The sequence below is a fragment of the Equus caballus genome, chromosome 20, assembly GCF_041296265.1.
Source record: "Equus caballus isolate H_3958 breed thoroughbred chromosome 20, TB-T2T, whole genome shotgun sequence".
NCBI lineage: Eukaryota > Metazoa > Chordata > Mammalia > Perissodactyla > Equidae > Equus > Equus caballus.
In genome coordinates, this window is record NC_091703.1 from 25,513,755 (window position 1) to 25,535,959 (window position 22,205).

At 41.0% G+C, this 22,205-nt stretch overlaps 3 protein-coding genes across 3 annotated transcripts; 2 read left to right on the top strand and 1 right to left on the bottom strand.

The window, feature by feature from the left end:
* The first annotated feature begins 7,986 nt into the window (after nt 1-7,986).
* On the top strand, nt 7,987-10,212 carry H3C3 (H3 clustered histone 3). The gene has a single exon (XM_070244161.1). The coding sequence runs from the start codon at nt 9,479-9,481 to the stop codon at nt 9,887-9,889; it is 411 nt and encodes a 136-aa protein (XP_070100262.1). The 5' UTR covers nt 7,987-9,478; the 3' UTR covers nt 9,890-10,212.
* H2AC5 (H2A clustered histone 5) lies at nt 8,100-9,774 on the top strand. Its single transcript, XM_005603620.4, has one exon. The coding sequence runs from the start codon at nt 8,100-8,102 to the stop codon at nt 8,490-8,492; it is 393 nt and encodes a 130-aa protein (XP_005603677.1). The 3' UTR covers nt 8,493-9,774.
* A 6,581-nt stretch (nt 10,213-16,793) lies between the features above and the next one.
* On the bottom strand, nt 16,794-18,566 carry H1-2 (H1.2 linker histone, cluster member). The gene has a single exon (XM_005603619.3). The coding sequence runs from the start codon at nt 18,479-18,481 to the stop codon at nt 17,840-17,842; it is 642 nt and encodes a 213-aa protein (XP_005603676.1). The 5' UTR covers nt 18,482-18,566; the 3' UTR covers nt 16,794-17,839.
* Nucleotides 18,567-22,205: the final 3,639 nt, after the last annotated feature.

Here is a 22,205-nt window from a genome sequence, read left to right on the forward strand (position 1 = left end):
ATCATACTTTTTTCTATTATGTTTGATTACGTACGTCCCTTGTCCATTTTCCTTTGAGTTGTGGTCTATTTACTATCTTTTAAACAGGTGATTTCCATGAATGAATAGGTTATTATATCTGAGGGCTTATTATATGCCTGTTACATCTCTAAGCTCTTTGTAAATATAAATTCATTAAATCTTCATGGAAATTCAGCACAGTATAAGTACTATTATTATTGAAGGGGAACAGAATACACTACCCCAAAATGTGCCACTTTAGCAAGTGCATTATTTTGAGCTGAAGGCTATTGAAACGTAGCAGACTCAGGAAAAGATTTTTACTTCCCTATTAACTGCCTAAAAAATTTAGAGAGGGCGCCTATACCAGAAAGACAGCTATTGCCAGAGATAACTTTCTTTTTTTCATCTGAAAGACTTACTTGCACGGCAGGGCAAACATCTGATCAGAAAAACATCTGCTCTTCTTATCTTCCTGTGAATCGCCCTCCCTGCCTTTGAAGCCCTAGGCCTCCAGTCCATTCCTTAGCTCAGGATGGCATATTAACCTCAGTTGCTTGACTGCCTTTGAGTGTCATATTCTTATGGGACTCCTGTATGTATGAAATTAAATGTGTTTTTCTTCTGTTAATCTGTCCTTTGTCAATTTAATTATTAGACCAGCCAAAGAACTTAGAAGGAAAGGAGGGAAAGGTTTTCTGCCCCTACATTATCATGCCTGTTTTACAGATAAAAACAAATGGCATAGCCACTCGTTGAGTTCTATGTAATTGCTGATTTTTTGTCTGGTCATTCTACCAATTATTAAGAGAGGAGTGTTGAATTTTCTACCTATAATTGTGAATTACTCTACTACTTTCAGTTCTATCAGTTTTTGCTTCATATATTTTGCAGTTCTGTTATTTGGTGCATATACATTTAGAATTGTTTGGTTTTCTTATGGGATTGACCCTTTTACCATTCTGTAATGTCTCTTTCTGTCCATGGTAATTTTCTTTGCTCTTAATTTTACTTATCTGATATTAATACTGGCACTCCTCCTTTTGCTGATGTTTGAATGGTTTATCCTTTTCAATCCTTTAATTTCAATATATATGTATAATTATATTTGAAGTGAGTTTCTTGTAGACAGTGAAAGGGAGCAGAATTTGCCATCCCAAAATATGCCTCTGTAGAAGAGGAAGATTAATTCCTCCACCCTCTAGGTCCTTCTGGCTGGGCTATTAATTAAATTGACATGAGACAGAATAACAGGAGAAAATCAAACAAAGCCTTATAACACGTAAACATGGGAGAAACCCAGGAAAACTGAGCAACTTGCCAGAATGACCAAAGCTGCCACCTTAAATACCACCTTCAGCTAAAGACAAAGGAGGACGTTGAGGGTGGGGGGAGTCAGTTATGGGAGATTACCAGAAAAGCACAGCAAACAAGAGTAAGGTTATGATGTAGATTTAAGTCCTTGCCTTCTGCATTGATAAAAGTTTCTAGAAATAAGGTCATCCCCCTTTTCCTGGTACAGAAAAGGAGATATATTTACAAATGGTGATTTCCCTTACAAATGTAACTGTCTTTTACAAAGGGTAACTACTACTTGGTTTTTAGAACTTTTCCCATGTCTACAGCTTTTGTTTTGTTTTGTCTTGTTTTTTTAAATAGCCAGTCAAAAATCATCCTTATGCCATAGAGACACATCTTAAGGTGGCAAATTCTGACTCCCCACAGCTTTTTGGCACAATGATTATCTTGAGCTGATTATTTTTTAAAAACAGGCTGCATGAACAAACCTTGTTATTTCTTTACCATTTGCTACCTGTGGTCCAAACCCGTTTGTGTTTTTAATTATTTAGAAATTTATTGTTTCATTGTCTAAAAGGTATAAAAGTTTCCCTCTCTGGTTACTTCTTCAGGTCTTTATGCTCTTGTGAAGGCTCCCTTGTATATGTAAAAATTTAATAAAATTTGTAGGCTTTTCTCCTGTTAATCTGTCTCTGTTAGTTTAATTTTCAGATCCAGCCAGAGACCGTAAGAGGGTTCAGGGAAACATTCTCCCCTACAACATGTTAGGGCTTAAATTTGCCATTTTGTTTTTTGTTTTCTAGTGTTTTTTCATTTTCTATTTTTCTCTCACTGTTATTCATTTCTCTGTTTTCTATTTCCAGCTTTCCTGTGGGTTACTTGATTATTTTCTTTAAACAACTCCAATTTGATTTATCTATTGTCTTTGGATAGCTTTTTACTGATTGCTCTATTGCATGTACATAACATCACAGTCTACTGGGAGCATGTTACCAGTTCAAGTGTACAAAGGTTAAGGCCTTTTAAATCTTTTTAGTCTCCCCTGTTTATAATATAATTTTCTTAAATATTTCCTCTGCATACATGGGGAACCACATCAGATAACGTTAGAAATTTTGCTTCTAAACATAATTTAGAAAACTCAAGAGGATTGTATTTACCTGTATTTCTGTTTTTCCTTCTTCCTTCCTAATATTCCAAAAATCTGATATTATTTCCTTTCTTTATCAAAAAGTTCCTTTGCTATTGTTCTATGCATAGATATGCTGGCAGCAAATGCCCTTATTTCCTTTCATCTGAGAATATCTTTATTTCCTCCCTAATTTCTAAAGGACATGAAAGTTAGGGTGACAATAGCAGTTCTTTTAGCTCTTGGAAAATGTGACCTTTCCTTTTGGCCTGTATTTTGTGACAAGAAATCTTCTGTCATTTGAATTGATTTTTCTCTTATATCAAGGTTTTGTTTCTTTGGCAGCTTGCAAGATATTTTCTTTGTCTTTAGTTTGCACAACTTTATTATGTGTTTTTGCATAAATTTCTTTGGGTTTATTCTATTTGGGATTTGTGTTGCTTCTTAAATCTGTAAATTTATGTCTTTTGTCAAATGTAGGAAGTTTTCAGCCATTATTTCTTCAAATACTTATTCAACACCACCCTCTTTTCTCCTCTCCTTTTTGTACTCTAATGACATGAATGATAGATCTTCTGTTATAGTCCCACATGTCTCTGATGTTCATTTTTTTCCCCAGTCTATTCGCTCTCTGTTGTTCAAATTGGGTAATTTCTATTTTTTTATCTTCAGGTTCACTGATTCTTTCCTCTATTCTTTCCACTCTGCTGTTGAACCCATCTATTGACTTTTTATTTCAGTCATTATATTTTTCAGTTCTAAAACTTGAATTTTGTTCTTCTTTGTATCTTTTATTTCTTGGCTGAGACTTCCTAGTGTTTCAAGTGTGTCTGTAATTACTCATTGAACTTTTTTTTTTTTTTTAAAGATTGGCACCTGAGCTAACAACTGTGGCCAATCTTTTTTTTTTTTTTCTGCTTTATCTCCCCAAATTCCCCCTGGTACATAGCTGTATAACTTAGTTGCAGGTTCTTCTAGTTGTGGCATATGGGATGCCGCCTCAACGTGGCCTGATGAGCGGTGCCATGTCCATGCCCAGGATCCGAACCAGCGAAACCCTGGGCTGCCACAGTGGAGCGTGCAAACTTTTAACCACTCAGCCATCGGGCCGGCCCCTCATTGAACTATTTTTACCATAGCTGCTTTAAAATCCCAGTTGGGTAATTCCAACACGTGTGTCATCTTGGTTTTAATATTTATTGATTGTCTTTTCTCACTCAAATGGAGATTTTCCTTCTTATTGGTATGACAAGTAATTTTTCTTTTTTATCTTATCATGGACATTTTGGGTATTGTTATGAGACTCAGGATCTTATTTAATTTTTGGGTTTTAGGGGACTCCCCCTTGCCTCAGGTGGAAGGAGGGACACTGCCTCTTTATTGCCAGGTGGGAGTGAAAGTCCAGGTCCCCCTCTCAGCTTCCTTTGACATGCCCAGAGGGGAAAAGTGCCTCGTTATTGCTGGGCAAGGGTGGAAGTCAAAGATCCGCATGTGGTCTCCATTGAAACCCTATAGGTGGGAAGATGGGGAGTGCAGTGGTTATTTCTTAAGTCTTCTTAAGATTGTCCCTTTCCTGGTCTTTTGGTTAAAAAGAACTGGCTTTTCTTGTTTTGTGTTTTTGTTTTTCACTTACTCTCTTTGGCATTTCTAGATTGCCAACTTCTTCAGTACAAAGCCCAGGATACATGAGGCAAAAAGAAATCCTGGGAAATATACCACTGTGTTGGTTCCTGTATGGGAACAGAATTGACTACCTCAAAATGTGTCTCTTTGGCTTGATTATTTTTAAGAACAAAAAATTCAGGAAGAATCGTTGATCTACCCCCTAACTGTCTAAAATAATTTGAAATTAGAAGGCCTGTTCCAGGAAGGAGCTATAACCATAGCTAACTATAGTATCATATGAACTAGGTATGGTAGACAGTGGGGAGCCTAGCAAGGCCCATTTGATCAAAGTCCTCTCCATGTCCCACTGTCTCTGAAAGGCATAGCAAACATTTGTTTACCAAACATTTGCTTTCCCATCTCCATGTGAATTGTCTTCCTCCCCTTTGAAGTCCCAAACCACTACCCCACACATTCTCTTTTGTCTTAACTGAAGATGATATTTAAAGTGGTGGCTTTGGCCATATTGGTGAGTTACTGTTTTCCTCTGTTTCTCCCATGTACACATGTTAATAAACTTCGCTTGTCTCCTGTTAATCTGCCTGATATTAATTTAATTCTTAGACCAGTCAGAAGAACCTAGAAGGGGAGAGGAAGATTTTTTTCTCCTCTACAATCCTTATGTTGCCAGTCTTCAACCAGTGTTCCATAATGTATTTAAGGTAAGGAGTGGTGGCCCTCAGAATAAATTAATACATTAAAAGCATTTATGCTTCTAACTCTTGCAGTGTTCAGATGAGTGACAGAATCTACTCCTGAACATGCTCAAAACAAATCCAGGATCTTTCAAATGCTACTGTTTGTAGGGGACAAAAACATTCTCCTCTACCCTCCTAGGGTCTCTGGCTGGGCATAAGAATTGAACTGACATAAGACAGATTAAAAGGATAAAAGCATGCAAGCTTTATTATTTTAAATGTACAAGGGAGATTTCACAAGAAAAATGAACAGCCAAAGAAGCAGTGAGAGTTGAGTGCTTATATACTGAATTGGACAAAGAGTAGTAAGTTGTGAAAATGTGACAAGGCAAAGGGATTGGGCTAGGGTAGTTAATTGGGTGTAGTAATAAGGAAGATAAGGGTTAGTTTAACAGAGTGTGTTTGTACAGATTTCTCTCAACCTCAAATTCCTGTCCTTGGTGGTGAGAATGTCTCTTTCCTTCTGGTATAGTGGGGACACTTTTCACATGGGAATTTCATCTCCTGCTTTTAAGAAAAAGAAAGAAGGTCTGAGTGTCTTCCTTGCAGCTGCTATTTTTTCAAGTGCTTTTAACACAAAATTGTCAATATGCCAGGGAAACATATTTCGGGATGGCGAGTTTTAGATTCCTTCAACAATAACCTTGATGCCAGCTAGTTTTTCCTCAAGTGCCTTCAAGTCACATTATAGTTTTTAGACCTATATTGAGCAAATAATAGATATTTACTTTTTTCCATTGCTTCTACAAACCAATGGGTGTCAAAGTGTCCTGCTCCCAGAGTTGGAGTTGTTATTGGGGAGCAAGTACTTTTCCTTTCATATTTATATGGACAAATTTACCCCCACACATTTTTTTCAAAGCTAAGTGCCTAGAATTTACTGATTTTGAGAACTTGCTGACAAGATTTCATCAAGTTGTTCTACTCATAGCAGATGCCAGTGTTTGCTGATTTGCTTGACTCAGAGTGAATTGGATGACCTGAAGATTTCTTCTCATCCATGATTCAATGGAGTATAGATTCTTGACGTTATGACTATCTGTACTCCTGCTCCTATTCTGGGTTTTTGAAGCAGGTCTTAATCTTGGCTTCTGTTTTACCTAGCCCTGTACACACCCACTACTCCAACCAAAATGACCTACAGTTTGTTCAGGAAATTAGAACAGTTCTACCTAGTGGCCCTTGGCTCATATGTTCCCCTGGCTTTGAATGCATCTGGACTTTTATTGAAGTATTTATTCTCCCTACCTGGCTAGCTTCTTCATCTCTTTCAGGTTTGAACTTAAGTGACACCCTCTTGGTGACTCTTTCCCTGGTCCTCCCTGTTTGTCTCACATATGCCCTTTCCTTACTTTATTTTTCTCCACAGCACTCACCACCAAAAATTACACTCTATGCTTTTGCTACGTACTAGCTTACTGAGTGCCTTTTAGACTAGAAGAGCATCACCACAAAGGCATGGGTTGTCTCCTGCTTTGTTTTGCTATGTTCCATGCACCTGGAACACTCTCTGGCACTTAGAAGGTGCTCAGTAAATATATGATGAATAAATGCTGGATCCTCAACTTCCTCATGAATTCTCACGGCCCTTCTAATTCACAGTGATTACTCTTCTCTATGTGCTCTTACATTATTTATTGCTTAAAACCTTCACTTTCTGATATAGAATATACTCTACTATTTAATCTTCAGGCATACAAGCCTTCCCTTTTCAAATTAGAGGACAGTCCTTGAAGCAGCATCTGAGATATCTTTTTACATCTCCATCTTTGGTCTTGCAACATTTCAAAGACACTGAGCCAGTGGTTATTGATGTTTATTGTTGTTGATGATGACGACGATGATAAAAAATAAAAAGAAGGTTAAATATTCTTAACGGAAAAAGTCACAGGAGCCAGAAGATGCAACAGAAGGGAAAAAAAAAGACACAAAAGCAGCACACCTTTACCCTCCTACCAGGTTTCCTGGATCCAAAGATGGTTTTCTGACAGAGTTGGCTTAGGAGTAAATTTTCTCATTCAGGCTCTTGTTCCTTTTACCATCTTGTTTGGGATTCAGCAGACCTTTAGGCTTGAGCCTTCAGAAATTTCTGAAGTAATTATCCACCTCCATCCAGGCCTCATGCACTTCGAGCTCATGGACCACAAAAGGAAAAAGAGTAAGATTTCTCTTGGCAATCTCTCTTGACTTTACGTTCCTTGATGTGAGAGCTTAGACCACGTAAAGCCTACAGTAATATTAATATAGTGTTTTATAATACATACAGTAATCTCATTGTGCGCATTCCTGTGCTATGGGGCGTTTGTTCCCTCATTTCCTAAAAGAGCTCCGAGACTCCTTGCCCTTGTGTGCTCTAACAAGAGGACAGCAAGGGATAACAAGCACTAGCATATGGAGGATGATGGAGGAGTTTTCTGAAATAACTAGAATCCGTGTGTTGTAGCCAACTGAGAAAAGAGGGAGGGTAAGAGGGTTGTGAAAGGCACTATAGAATGATGACACAGACTTTTCCAGCCAGGAGACTGGTCTTGGTCCCATTAACACTGTTACCTTGGGTAAGGTGAAAAAACTTAACAAAACAAAAACCAAGCTGGGTCTTTCAGTTTTGGGATCTCTAAAATGAGAACAGTACTCACTCTACAGACCTTCAAGGTAATCCCAGAAAGCCTCAAAGCCTCATATGCAGGATATGAATGAAATGGAAGACTTGCTGGCCTCGGTCATCCAGGTGGATCCAGGTGGATCATCCAGTTCTTGCCTTCAGTTTTCAGCGTTCAGATAATTTAAGAAGACTTGGGTTACCACAAAGAATTGTTTCTTTCTCCCTCTTCTCTGCTGTGAGATTTAAAAGGGATAAAGCAACGCCTGGCAGAGACATACCTCTTAAATGTTACGTATTTAGAAATCGCTCTGCGTTTATTCCTTTCCAAAATCATGAGACAGTGCAGGAAAAGGACCAGTAGCCAAAAGTGAGAACAATGAGCACAAATCCATCTTGCTTCTGATTGCCTTTAGGAATAGTATTTTCAGTAAACCAAATCGATTCAGGTATGAAAGTATTAAATTAATATTAAAGTAAAGGCTCATCGGACTAGATTAGATTGGAGCAAACAAAAACCTCATTCTAGACGGAAGGATTATATGCAAATGAGGAATGCTGGTTGTGATTTCCCATTGGTTACTTTATAATAGCCAATGGGAGAAGTTCACGCAGCCTACCTCCAGTTAGTATAAATAGTTCTCTTACGGGTGCTTGTGTTTCTTGCGTTCGCCTTTTTTCTTGAAGGTGTTTGCTTTTCAGGGTAGTTATGTCTGGGCGTGGGAAACAAGGTGGAAAGGCTCGTGCTAAGGCTAAGACCCGCTCTTCTCGGGCCGGGCTGCAGTTCCCCGTGGGCCGAGTGCACCGCCTGCTCCGCAAGGGCAACTACGCTGAGCGGGTCGGGGCCGGCGCGCCGGTGTACCTGGCGGCGGTGCTGGAGTACCTAACGGCCGAGATCCTGGAGCTGGCGGGCAACGCGGCCCGCGACAACAAGAAGACGCGCATCATCCCGCGCCACCTACAGCTGGCCATCCGCAACGACGAAGAGCTCAACAAGCTTCTGGGGCGCGTGACTATCGCGCAGGGCGGAGTCTTGCCCAATATCCAGGCTGTGCTGCTGCCCAAGAAGACTGAGAGTCACCACAAAGCCAAGGGCAAGTAAAGTCTTGGCTTTTAGAAACTTAACTACAAAGGCTCTTTTCAGAGCCACCCACTGTTTTCAGTGAGAGAGCTGTCATACTTTATGATGTCCACGGAAATAATTGTGTTTTTAAGGCGAAATGTCAACTAGTAAGTTACACGAGGAATATTTGGCCCCCATAAAAATTCAGAAAAGTAGCTGTTAGGGAGGAAAGCCATATCGTGAGTCTACGGTAAATGCGGCTATGGCACTGACCGGGTTAAGTGTGTAAGTGACTCAGCGTCTAGTCATGCAGAAGGGGCACCGCCAGCCTTGGTTCACAAGTCATAAAGCTTCACATTTTAGCGAATGAGGAAAGGATAATAGTGAAAGGCCCTGGATTCTTAAAAGTTAAATTCAACGTTTTATGCTGAAGATGTGAAGAAACACCCACATCCTCTCCATCCCGATTCAACGTTTTCTAAATGCGTTACACATTTGCTGAAGCGATTGAGGGCAAGTCAACAGATCCTTTTCACTTCGCTCTTGTAAGTCAAGAGCATTTTCCTAATTGTTCACAATATTCGTGCCACACCCAAGAAAATAACTGGATATCATTTTAGATGCAGCCGATATATAAATTTTCCTAAACCCCTCCAAAATGATGGTTACTTAAAAAAAATCCATAGGCGGTTTCTGCGTTGCTTTGTGTGATTACTTTGCTTTATATTTTAAGACCTCAGAAGCTTACAGGGCAAGATGTTTTTCCACAGTGGATTTAGAAGCGAAAGGGTAAATAAAATGACGTCAGTGTAGCTACGGTGAAGGGCAGGGCTTCGGATCCATTGACCAACCTGAAAGCAGCTCTTAATCCGGGCAGCCAGGCACGAAGCTGGACCAATCCGGGGAGGGCGCGGGGACTTTTGAATGTTCTTGGGCCCAATAGTTGCTGACCTGGCTGTATAAAAGAAGGATGGCTCCGTGCTTTACACTGGCGTCTGAAAGGACAGTCTTTGTGAGCTTTCGTGATGGCTCGTACTAAGCAGACAGCTCGCAAGTCCACCGGCGGCAAGGCGCCGCGCAAGCAGCTGGCCACCAAGGCGGCTCGCAAGAGCGCGCCGGCCACGGGCGGCGTGAAGAAGCCCCACCGCTACCGGCCCGGCACGGTGGCCCTGCGCGAGATCCGCCGCTACCAGAAGTCCACCGAGCTGCTGATCCGCAAGCTGCCCTTCCAGCGCCTGGTGCGCGAGATCGCGCAGGACTTCAAGACCGACCTGCGCTTCCAGAGCTCGGCCGTGATGGCGCTGCAGGAGGCGTGCGAGGCCTACCTGGTGGGGCTCTTTGAGGACACCAACCTGTGCGCCATCCACGCCAAGCGCGTCACCATCATGCCCAAGGACATCCAGCTCGCGCGCCGCATCCGTGGGGAAAGAGCATAAAGCAAGTTTTTCTCTCTGACTGAAAAGGCTCTTTTCAGAGCCACCCACAATTTCACTTAAAAGCAGTTGTAATTTGTAGATTTCAATCGCTGAGAGAAAAAACGTTACACGTTGAAACGTATGTTTAATAGTATGCCTTCTAAAAGTTAGTTGGCTGCTTTCTAAATTTAAGTGAGATCACTTATGTGGCACTAGATCTAGGTACTCGACAGCTACGTGTGTCCTGCCTAGTGGTTTGCAGAATGCAGTTCTAGTCCCTTCTGACATTAACACAAAATTTAACCTGTGCGGGAAATAAAAGCCAAAAAAAGCTTTTAATTGTATTTTGTATTATCCAGTTTTCTCTAAAGTAGTTGTAATCTTAGACCTTTAGTTTTCAGACATATTTATATTGACCCTCTCGTTTTTTCCCTATTTAATAATTTGAGTTTTGTCAGGTTAAAGACAACAGCGTTTGGGTCTATTTATATAGAGTTCCCTGACCACGTCTTGCCACTCCTACTTTTAATCCATCTAGCATAACAAGCAAATATGTCTAACAGCAGTGTCAGTGTACACAAAATGCCCAGTAGGCCACAAAATAGTCACTTCTGGCTCCAGAATACAGTTATTGGTCAATCAGAAATGGGGTGGTAGCTCAGGTGGTAGAAGCTGACTTTAGTACTCACCAGTAGAGGTCCATTAAATAAGTTTATGGAACAAGAAAGATAGGATTTGCCTATCATTCTCCAAAGTTCCTTTGCCTAGACATCTTAAATCAATGGGCTTTGAGATTCTGAAGGGTAGCACCTATAGAGCTTCTCTTACTCATGCCCTCCCTTTTTTTTTTTTTTTTTTTGAGGAAGATTAGCCCTGAGCTAAGTGCTGCCAATCTTCCTCTTTTTGCTGAGGAAGATTGTCCCAGAGCTAACATCCATGCCCATCTTCCTCTATTTTATGTATGGGAAGCCTACCACAGCATGGCTTTTGCCAAGCCGCGCTATGTCCGTACCCGGGATCCGAACCGGCGGACCCGGGGCCGCCGAAGTGGAATGTGCGAACTTAACCGCTGCGCCACCAGGCGGGTCCCCTCATGCCCCTTTTAACAAAAATAAAAACATTGATCTAAGTGTTAATTTTCCAAATATAAAAGTATAATGTAACTGACGGGGTAGATCACGTTTTTCTGAGGCCTAAAGTGTATACAGGTTGGTGTCTCAAAACCTGCAATACAAAATTACAAGTACAAAACTAGACAGTGAAATTAATTTATAACGGGAATACAAATCAACAAATTCTAATATTACAAAAACAGACAAAACCATAGCCATCACAAAATTCAAAAAATAGCACATTTTATTATCTTTTTAATACAACACTGTAATCTCTTGCTTTCCTATAGTTTTGACTGCATATTCTGATTCCATTTTCAAAAACAATTATTTTGTAATATCTTCTATATAGACAGTGGGAAAAGAATTTAGATTTCCTCTCGGGTGCTCACAATTTTTTTTATTCTCTTGATAACTTAAACGTTTCAACTTTGAAACATTGGTAATGTCAAGTAACTTTTTAGGACTGTTTTCAAATTTGGGAAATCCTCTGTTTTCAAATTTGGGAAATGAAGCCTCTTTCATATGTGAATTGAAAAATTTGGAAGAATTCTTCATGGACTAGCTTCTGGCTCTATACATGTCAAATGTTGATTCTTCTCTACTGTGCACTCACTTCCAGTGCTGTGTGCTCTGAATGAGTGGGTGTCATCATACGACATCTAGTCCTGCATCTTCTTGCCAGAAATCCAGGTGAGTTTGTCAAGAGCAGTAGGAATGTTCTTGAAGCCATTCTTACACCTGATTGGCTATTAACAACTGAACTATATATGAGCACATCTGCAAATCACATTATATGTCTCATTAACCCCAAACTAAATATATATTCAAGTAAATTTTCTCTTCCCAAATCCCAAATACACTCATCAGCATCCCAACATAATCAGACAAAAGGTGAACTGTAATGGAAGGGAAGATCCAGTGGAAATAAACAATGCTTTTAACCAGCTGTGATTAAAGTATCTTAACACTGTAGATTTTAAAAACATGACACCAAGTGAACACACTCTCAGGGGCCCCTCCCGTGGCCATGGAAGTGCACGGCCTGACACCCCAGTTTCATTAGTTTCAAGGTAAATCTGCCTTGGAACTGACTATGCTTTTCTAAATTATACATGGCCTTCCCCTGCCCTCCTACCACTCTATTCTAACACACTTCAGCAGAGCGCCCTAGGAGCTGAGAATCATTAGTCTTGGATGGCTTTCAGGCCTCTGAGATAGAGTACTGTTTTGCGTGATGCTTTGGATGATGGTACCATTCTTACAGAGAGAGATACCAGGAGGAGAAAACTTAATAGGGAGGATATAAAGTCAACTCTGAGCAATCTGAACACTTTCCATGTAAAGGTAAGTTCACTGGGACAACTGTGCAGGATGTTATAGATCCATTCTGTACTGAATACCATCTTCCTTTGGAGAGGGCCCCAGGGAAGGAACAAACAATAAAACCATGGATTCATCAGGAGTCAGTCCAATACTAACACTGATAGTTTGCCATGGGTCAAGTGCCACATGAGCTAATTGGCCTGAATTATTGTATATAATTCTTACTACGACAAGGAAAGGCAAGTTCTCTCACTATCCCCATTTTACAGAGGAGGAAACTTAGGCTAAGAGATTTTAGTGACTTGGCCAAATTCATACTACTAATAACTATTGTTGCCAGGCAGTCTCACACCAAATCCACACTCTCTCTATATTTTGATCAATAAGATGGCTCAAAAATGGATGCAAGATCTAGTTTCCTATTCTAGGATAACTCTGTCTTGGAGATTGGGTCACCTCAGGGTGAACGGGGAGGAGCTGCAGTGGCCTGGCCCGGGCTCAGTTCTGTTATCAGAGTCCTCTGGTCAGAGGCCTGGTATGAGACGAAGTGGGTAGGATGACCAGAAGAAACATCAGGTCTTAGGAATGCTCTATTTGCTTCAGGGCCAAGTCAGAATAATTAGTTCCTTGGAAACATCTGGATTCTGCTCCAGAGCAAGTGTTCACTTCTATCTTCCCCACAATATTTAACTATAGAGCTGTATTGTCCAAGATGGTAGCCACCAGCTAGTAAGCATTTGAAACGTGGCTAGTCCAAATTGAGATGGGTTTAAGTGTAAAATACACACCAGATTTCAAAGAATTAGTATGAAAAATAGAAGAAAAAGTCTCCTTAATATTTTTATATTAGATTATTGTCGAAATAATATTTTTATTATAGTGGGTTAAAATATTATGAAACTAGGTTTTGTTTCTTTCTTTTAAATGTGGCTACCAGACAAATTTAAATTACCTATGTGGTGTTTATTATATTTCTGAGGAACTGCATGAGTAGATAGAAGATAATTATACTGACTCACTGATCAGAAACTAAGTAGCTGTGTCCTTATCACCTTATCATCCCCAAGCCTCAATAATAATGGCACCTACCTTGAAGTGCTATGACAGGAATGTGTTTGAAAATAAATGAAGAGTGCTCAGCAACAGCGCTTGGCATGTTGTAAACGCTTGCTGTCAACATTATTGTTACCACTGTGCCCTAAATCCCTCTTCTTTTCTGAAATCCTCTAATGACGTAATCCTGTCTTGTACTGGACGTGCTCATCTCTGGCATGGATTTCAGCCACAAAATTACCTTCTACATTTCCCTCAGGCATAGAAGAAATGATACCTAGAGCTTTGCCTAGGGGAAGTAATAGAATATTCAATCTTTCCGCCATGAGAGCACTGTGTACATGTGTACAGAAAAGAAAGTTTGAAATAATGAGTTGTAAGTAACCTTTGATTTCTGTGTTACACTTTTATCAGACATGGACAGTTCATGAATTTTCATTGTTGAATTATCAGTCAGCAGTTTAGTTTCTGCAGTATGTGTTGCCATCTTTGCCTAATCAGCTATGTTTGGGCAAATAATGGAATATATTATTGCCATTGTCAGTCTTACTTTAAATAAATGAAATATTAAAAATTATAATATTAATGTCAAAATAAAATATGGGTTTCATAAACTAAATAAAATCAAGACAAGGACCTTTTTCTTAAAGTGGTCAATTTTTAGATTCAAATGAATGTTTATTAGACCTAAGCCAGTCAATCATGTGAACAATTGTGAGGAAATGGAACAAAATGAAAGAAGAGGGACAAAACTGAGAAAACATATTGTTGAAGACTGTACCTAAATGTTAGGTAAAAGTAGACATTTTTATAATAACTTTTAGCTCTCTGTGAATGAAATATTCATCCTTTCTAGAGAAGGGTGATGATATTTGTTTTTGAGGAAAAGTAAAAGACATCCTTCATCTATGCAAATATGTTTGCAGGAGATATTCAATGTTAGGTTCAACTGTAAGTATGTAAACCCAATAAGTTGACCCGCCAAAGGCCATTCACAAGAAATTTGAAGGAAAGTTAGAGAATCAACTCCCTTTGCTTGTGTTGATTCCTCCCATGTCTAATTCTTAGAGTTGATGTGAAAATCAAGCAAATAGGTAGACTTGTAAATATTGAAGGAAAAAAGGAATATAGATGTGCATGGTGCTATTACTGTAAGCCCTAACTGTGATTGTATTTGGAGTGTCTTAATTAGGTTTCCTGGCTGCTGCAATTTGACCCAACCTGAGCTAAGTGAGGTGGTGCCAGTGGCAGTTCAGATGACTCAAAGAACTAGGAACTCAGGAGTTGTCAGAAATCCAAACATTGCAGATCTGTTCACCTCATCTCTGTTTTTCTCTGCACTTTGGCTCCATTCTGCTCATTTTTATCCACCAGATCTCTTGATTTCTCCTACATAGTGTCTAACATGGGGGCTCCCAGCCCCTGTCATCAGGTAACCTCAGTTTCTATAACTCAATTCCAGTTTTTGAACAGAAAATTTTTGATTAGTTCAAATTGGTCCAATGGCCTCTGGACCAATCAACCATCTTTTAAGGTGAGGCTCTCTTCCTCGCCCAAATTTTAGTCCACAGAGGACAGTATACAATAAGACATACTGGCATTCAAGCTTTAAACCTAAGATAAGGTTAGAGAAGACCAGGATATCTCAGAATAGAGAGCATTCTAGAGTTTCTTTGTCCATATTGTGGCCATGAGCCACACGTGGTTAACTGAGCTCTTGAAATGGGCTACTCTGATGTGAGATGTGCTGTATGAGTAAGATGCAGACATTCCAAAGACAGCATGAGAAACAAAAAAGAATGTAAAATATCTCATAAATATTTTTACATTGATTTTATGTTGAATAATAATATTTTGGATATATTGGGTTAAATAAATTATGTATATATTTTTTTGAGGAAGATTAGACCTGAGCTAACTGCTTGCCAATCCTCCACTTTTTGCTGAGGAAGACTGGTCCTGAGCTAACATCCATGCCCGTCTTCCTCTACTTATACGTGGGACGCCTACCACAGCATGGCTTTTGCCAAGTGGTGCCATGTCCGCACCCTGGATCTGAACCGGTGAACCCTGGGCCGCCAAGAAGTGGAACGTGTGAACTTAATTGCTGCCCCACCGGGCCGGCCCCAATATATTGAGTTAAATAAATTATATTATTAAAATTTATTTCACCCGTTTCTTTTTTCCTTATTTATTGTGGCTATGGACAGAACTGTTCTAGAGATGGTTAATTCCCTCTTGCATAGATCCCTTCAATAACCAAGCATGTTTAATGTGCACTTTATGGAATGCTGGCCCCCAAAGAATTTAAAATTTCATAGGTTGCTATTTCCAACAGCAACAAAGAAGATAAAATATCTGGGAATAAAAGTAATAAATGCGAAGCTGTATTTGGAGAAAATTTAAAACATTTTCCACAGGTACAAAATATTTGAGCAAATGGAAAAACGTAAAATGTTCTCAAATAGGAAAACTCTTCTCAGATTAATTTATAAATTTAGCACAATCCCAGTAAAACTAACAATAGGATGTTGAGGTTTTTTCATGTGTAATCGAAAGGTGAAGGGGGAGAATCTTAAAGTACATGTGGAAAAACAAAATGATCAAACAAGCAATAGAATAACCAGGGAAAAGAAGGATAATCTTCTGAAAAAGAAGTGTAATGAGAAGGAATTAGCTCTATCAGCTGTTAAAGTCATCTTATAACATCTCAGTTTATTAAACATTTCAGTCGTTATTTGAGTGACCTACCGTGACCTACTGTAGCTCAGTATTTTCCTTAGCATTGAAGATAGCGCCGTGAGCAATACTTAAAGCAATGTGATCCCACCTTAGGAATGGCCAGAAAGAGCAAAGGAACAAACTAGAAAACAAAGAATTAGTCCACTTATGCATGGAATTTAGCCTCTGATAAGCGTGGCATCTCAAATAGGGGTTGGGTGGAGAGGGGAGGCAGAAATGGAAGAGTTTATAAACGGTCGTGGGGGAAAAAAATTATCCATATATTAAGCATTACACCAAAATCAGACGGCTCCATTATTATAAATGTAAAATTAACGACACAAAATTACTGGAAGAAACCACGGGAGAATTGTCTTTCTTTCTTCTGGGTTGTGTTGCACTCTCAAAGAAGGGAAGGAGTTTCTATTCATGATCATAAAGAAAATGAAGATTAAAATATCTCAATTCAGTTGGGAGGGGAGGAGCAGGGCGGGACAGGGCGGGATAAACTCCGTGGTTACTACTACTAATACGGGAATTAACTCAGGGTAGATTCCTCATTGTGGCAATGGGCGAAAAACAGCGCTGCAGGTCTCCAGAAGCCCGTCCCTGTAAGTTGTCTCCAGAAAACGTGTCCATCAAAATAAAAACAGGATGCTGGACTTTATCCAGGAGAAACGCCGTGAATATGAAAGAATCCACAGATGATACTGTTAATGAAAACTACAGCCCTTTATTGGAGACATCACCCCCACCCACATACACATTTCCAATAGTTTCCCAATACTTTTTTTTCTCCTTCGCGTAGAAACATTTGAACTGCGCAAAAATGTGTTTAAAGCATCTTCGATTTTTAAATGAAGTCTATCTAAAATGAGGATCGGTGACCGGCCTGCCAGGACAAAATGGCCGACAAAAAGTTATTTTTGATGCTCCCAAATCCATCCATCACACCTTTGTCGAAAGTTACACGAAACGAGGAACAGAAACATCCCTGGTCCAGCCATGCCCTGGGTGGGAGGGTCGTTGCGGCCGCTGTAGTTGTTTTTCAAACGCGTTCCCTTGTTGCCACGGCAAACTGGAGATTAACAGAAGAATGCGGGGCAAAGGCGCCTGCACCCATCCTCCTCCAAGGGATAGATGCTACCAACGCCCCCAGGAGACCCTATCTTGACTTTCGAAAACACGGAAAGTGTCTCAAATGCCAGATACATTTTCATATTCGGCGAAAAGAGCAAACTAAACCCAACAGAAGCAAAACAAACAGAACAAACAGCAGGCCGACCACTATCCAATTAAATGCAGTATTAAAATCATGGGCTGAAGGGGAGGGCCAACCCGAGAGTAGGGCGGGACTTTTGAATAACTTTTCAGCCCAATCCGGATACTCCGGAAGACCAAGTAACTGGCTAGTGTCATTTGTCGTTTTTGCTGTTGAAAGGCGTGAGGCGGGGCTGGTAATCTGAAATACACCAGCTGCCCGCGGACGTCTCCAAACAGCTGACCAGGACGCTGACCAAGAGCACCGAAGGGCAAAGGACAAGCCAGAAGGGTGGGTCCCGGCCAAACACCCTTACAGCAACCACCCTTCCGAACTCCTCACCCGTCTCCAACTCCAAACCACTCCCGCGCAAGCTTACTTTAGGAGAGTTTAAAGGGAACAAAAAAACAAGTAGGGAAAGAATGTTCAGCTCTTTTTTTTGAGACCTGTGGTGGCTCTGAAAAGAGCCTTTTGGGGTTGTAGAAGCAGACGTTCGACCTACTTCTTCTTGGGTGCAGCCTTCTTGGGCTTGGCAACCTTAGGCTTGGCAGCCTTGGGCTTCACAGCCTTAGGTGCGCTCTTGGCGGCCTTCTTGGGCTTGGCAGTCTTGGCTTTCTTTGGACTCTTAGCCACTTTCTTGGTCACAGCAGCTGCCGCCGGCTTCTTCGCCTTCTTCGGGGTCTTCTTAGCGCTCTTCTTCGGGGTGGCCGCTCCCGTGGCCTTCTTGGGCTTCTTAGCCGCTCCCGCAGGCTTCTTAGGCTTGGCCGCGCCCGTCTTCTTAGCTTTGGGCTTAGCTTCGCCGCTCGCCGCCTTCTTGTTGAGCTTGAAAGAGCCCGAGGCGCCGGTGCCCTTGGTCTGCACCAGGGTACCCTTGCTCACCAGGCTCTTAAGTCCCAACTTGATGCGACTGTTGTTTTTCTCCACGTCGTAGCCAGCAGCCGCCAACGCCTTCTTGAGCGCAGCGAGAGACACGCCGCTGCGTTCCTTGGACGCGGCGACAGCTTTGGTGATGAGCTCGGACACCGGGGGCCCGGACGCCTTGCGGCGCGCCCCCGCAGGCTTCTTGGTTGCCTTCTTCTTCACCGGGGCCTTCTCCGCAGGAGGGGCGGCGGCAGGAGCGGCGGGAGCAGTCTCTGACATGCTGAACACCTAAGGTTCGGGTACCAGTGACAAAGCACCGATGGAGCTGCGCCTGGGCCCGGCCGCCGTATATATAGAGCGCAGGCGCGCGCTGATTGGTGCTCCGGTCGCCCGCCTGGCTGGCAGGCTCTGAACCTCCGCGGTGCGCCTAAGTTGTGTTTGTTCCACTGCACAAAAGGGGCAAAATATTAAAATGCCCCTCACTAAATCACCCAGGCTTGGTCGGGAAAGGATCCGAGAAGCCTCAGGCTTCGTGCCCTCCATTTATTTTTTCTGCAACCCCAAAGACAACGCGTCCAGGCGTCCCCAACTCCCCCAACTCCGAGGGAAGTCCAGGGCAGTCGGAGACCACTTTCTGTTTTTCTTCTAAATTACCTGTTCGCTCCTTTGCCCCTGAAAGTTCTTTTTCTCACGGGTGGTTAGGCACATCCTTCCCTTCTTTTCGGGACAAAAACGAAATGGTTTCCACCTACATTTTCACGATAATTCTGTTTCTTCGCAAGGGAAGTAACACAGGTCCTGTGTGAATTCTGCGTACAGACCCACAGGAACTGTGGACTGGGACAAGGATTCCCGGGCCAGTCCAAAGCAGTTAGGGCGGGATGGGAGAGGGTTCCGAAGCCTTGGGGGGGTCCTGGAGGATGGGGGGGTTAGAGACTTAAATCTTTGATTTGAAAACACTGAAACTCTTTGACAAATCCCTCTTTTCATAGATGGGGGCGGGGCACTCTTTTCACTTCTCCAAAGGCGAGAAATTGGGCTGTTTTTAAAAAGCTCTCAGGTTCCCTTCTGAGTTGTGCAAGGCAGGGGGTCTGGGATAATAAGAATAGGGATAATAAGGGAGGAAGGAAGACCCCCTAAGCCTGCAAAGGACCCCCAATAGACTTGGCAGCCAGAGACATTGAGATGACCTGTTTTCAAAGAAAACACGTATTTATTTATTTATTTACTTTTGTAGGCTGCGATAAAGAGATGCATTTCAGCACATGAAAATTCTAGGTTGCTTCCAGTAACGACATCTAAACCATATCATGATATAGAAGGCCACTCTCTAACTGGGAGCTCAAAGATATAGACAGAAATAAAGCAGCTGACTTTAATAAGATACACTTTTGCCTTATAAGATGAATTATAGATTTGAAATAGAAAAACTTATATGGCAAAATTTTAAACAGAAGTAGAGGAAAAGTACTAGAACATATAAACTATTATACCACTTTTTGTTGATGTGCTCACTGTTAGCCCCTCTGAATTGGCCGTATGCATTCTATTCTAAAGTTTGCGTTACTGTAAGGCTTGCTACTTCATGTTACATCCTTTGCTTCCAAGCATTGCTTTTTTTTTTTTTTTGAGAGAAAAGGCTAAGTAAAATTTCTGCTTATATATTTAATATAATTATACATTTGTATTTAGGGACAAAAGAATTATTACAAGTTGCCATGAATTTCCATTCAAATATACATCTACATAAAAATATGTATTAAAGATGCCAGCCTTAGATTGTAACAGTCAAAAGGGGTTATGCAAAATAAGTTCAGTGATGAATGAAAAATGAGGCATCTTTTTTAGACTAAGGATTGCCCCATGGTTTCATTGAATAACATTCGCTCAACATTTGTAAACTGTGTCTACTACTGATCACGTCCTCGGGGAATTAACAGCCTAATAAGATTAGTGATAGATGAATTAGCAGCCACAGAAAACTGCTGTAAACTTGCCATCTGTCAGTGTGAACTGGCTACAGGAATTGTCAGAAAGTATTGAAAGTGTGTGAAAAACTAAAGCACCTTCATCATACTAGTATATTTTGGTAAAAAAATAAAACAAGAACTTGCCACTTTGTTCTGATTCTATGTATGATGAGCCCGCTCCTGATCTGAAACCCAGTTAAGAGTGTGTAACCACGAGGAAAATAGCTGTGTGGAGTCTTGAGTACTAGGTCACTGGACCTCCCTTCACAAGAAATTGGTGTCCTGATTTATAAATCAGCAACATGTAAATTTGATTACTGTGATTCGGTTCTCTAATGGGATCACTCAGGTTGACTCAATCAAATCGCATCTCTCTACAAGCAAATCTAAAGTCCAGATCTCAAATCATTAAGACACCAGTCCCCTAGCCTTGTTCCCAACCTCCTGGCCACATGGTGGAGGCCAGAAGGCAGAGAAACAAGTAACCCTTCTCCAGATCTCTGTGACTTGTGTTGAGAAAAGTTATCCAAAACTTAAAAGCAAGGCGAAAATATTTCTTCATGTCTTTCCAAGCTGTATTAGAAAATTGTCTACGTCCACTTGTGAGTCATCTGATACTCTAGGACCGTACTGTGCAATAAAATAGAATGTGAGCCGTGTACGATATTTTAAGTTTTCTAGTAGTCACATTGAAAAAAGTAAAAAGAAACAGGTGAATTTAATTTTAATAATATTTTTAACTCAATATATCCAAACAATTATCACTTTAACATGGAATCAATATTTAAAAAAAATAAGGTAGTTTATATTCTTTTTTTCAAACGGTAAGCCTTCAAAGTTTGGTATGTATTTTACACTTGCAGAACGTTTCAGTTCAGACTGGCCCCATTCCAGGTGCTCAGTGATGACATGTGTCCAATAGCTATCACACTGGACAGCATGGCTATTGCAAAGGTCACTTTGACTTAATACTTATATTTGATTAGGCCCAGAGTATGTAAAGTTAGACTTTCACTTGTAGAAGATTGATACATTAATAAGGATTTTGTCCAGTAGAGATGCAAATGAATTCTTTCCAGTAGAAAAGATAATCCTAAAAGTTATGGTTGTATTGGCTAATAGGACATCAATCAATTTTGCATCTGATTTACAGCCTTCCAGCATTCTTTCTTTCACTGACTTTCCATTCTCCTGTATCCTGCTTTGACCTAACTTTGTTATCATGCTTGCTCCCTCCTTAATGACTTAAATCTTCCTTGACCCATGCATCAGCTCACTGTGTACAGTACTTGTATGAAAGTCATGTTTTTTTGTGGGGTTTTTTTTAGTTGAGGAATATTAGCCATGAACTAACATCGGTGCCAATCTTCCTCTATTTGTTTTTATGTGTGGGATGCCTCTATAGCATGGCTGATGAGTGGCGTAGGTCCACACCCAGGATCTGAACCAGGAAACCCCAGGCTGCCAGAGCAGAGAGGGCAGAACTTTAACTGCTCGGCCACGGGGCCAGCCCCAAGAGTCACGTTTTTAAATTTTGGGGAAAATTTTACTGACACTGTTTATTCATTTTGTCTTAAGGGCTCTGAATCAGAATCTTTAGAAACCATTCTAAAAATTGGAAGATAGAAAACTTTTTGACCATCAACTATAAAGAGACCTCAGATCCAGTAGATGTCCCTTAGATTCTCAGGCTTTGAAATAAGATTGAATAAGCCCGTGAGCAACAAAAGGCCGGTTAAAATTAGGTCCAAGGGAAAATTTAGATTATCAGTGTGGTCTTCCCACTTAAAATTGATGGCCTCAAAATAGCCATCAATTAAATTGAGGAAAGTGGCTGGCTCAGGGGCTGGCATAGTGGTTAAGTTCACACACTCTGCTTTGGTGGCTTGGGTTTGCAGGTCTGGATCCGGGTGTGGACCTACACACTGCTCATCAAGCCATGCTGTGACAGGCATCCCACATACAAAATAGAGGAAGATAGGCACAGATGTTAGCTCAGGGCCAGTCTTCTGCAGCAAAAAAAAAAATTGAGG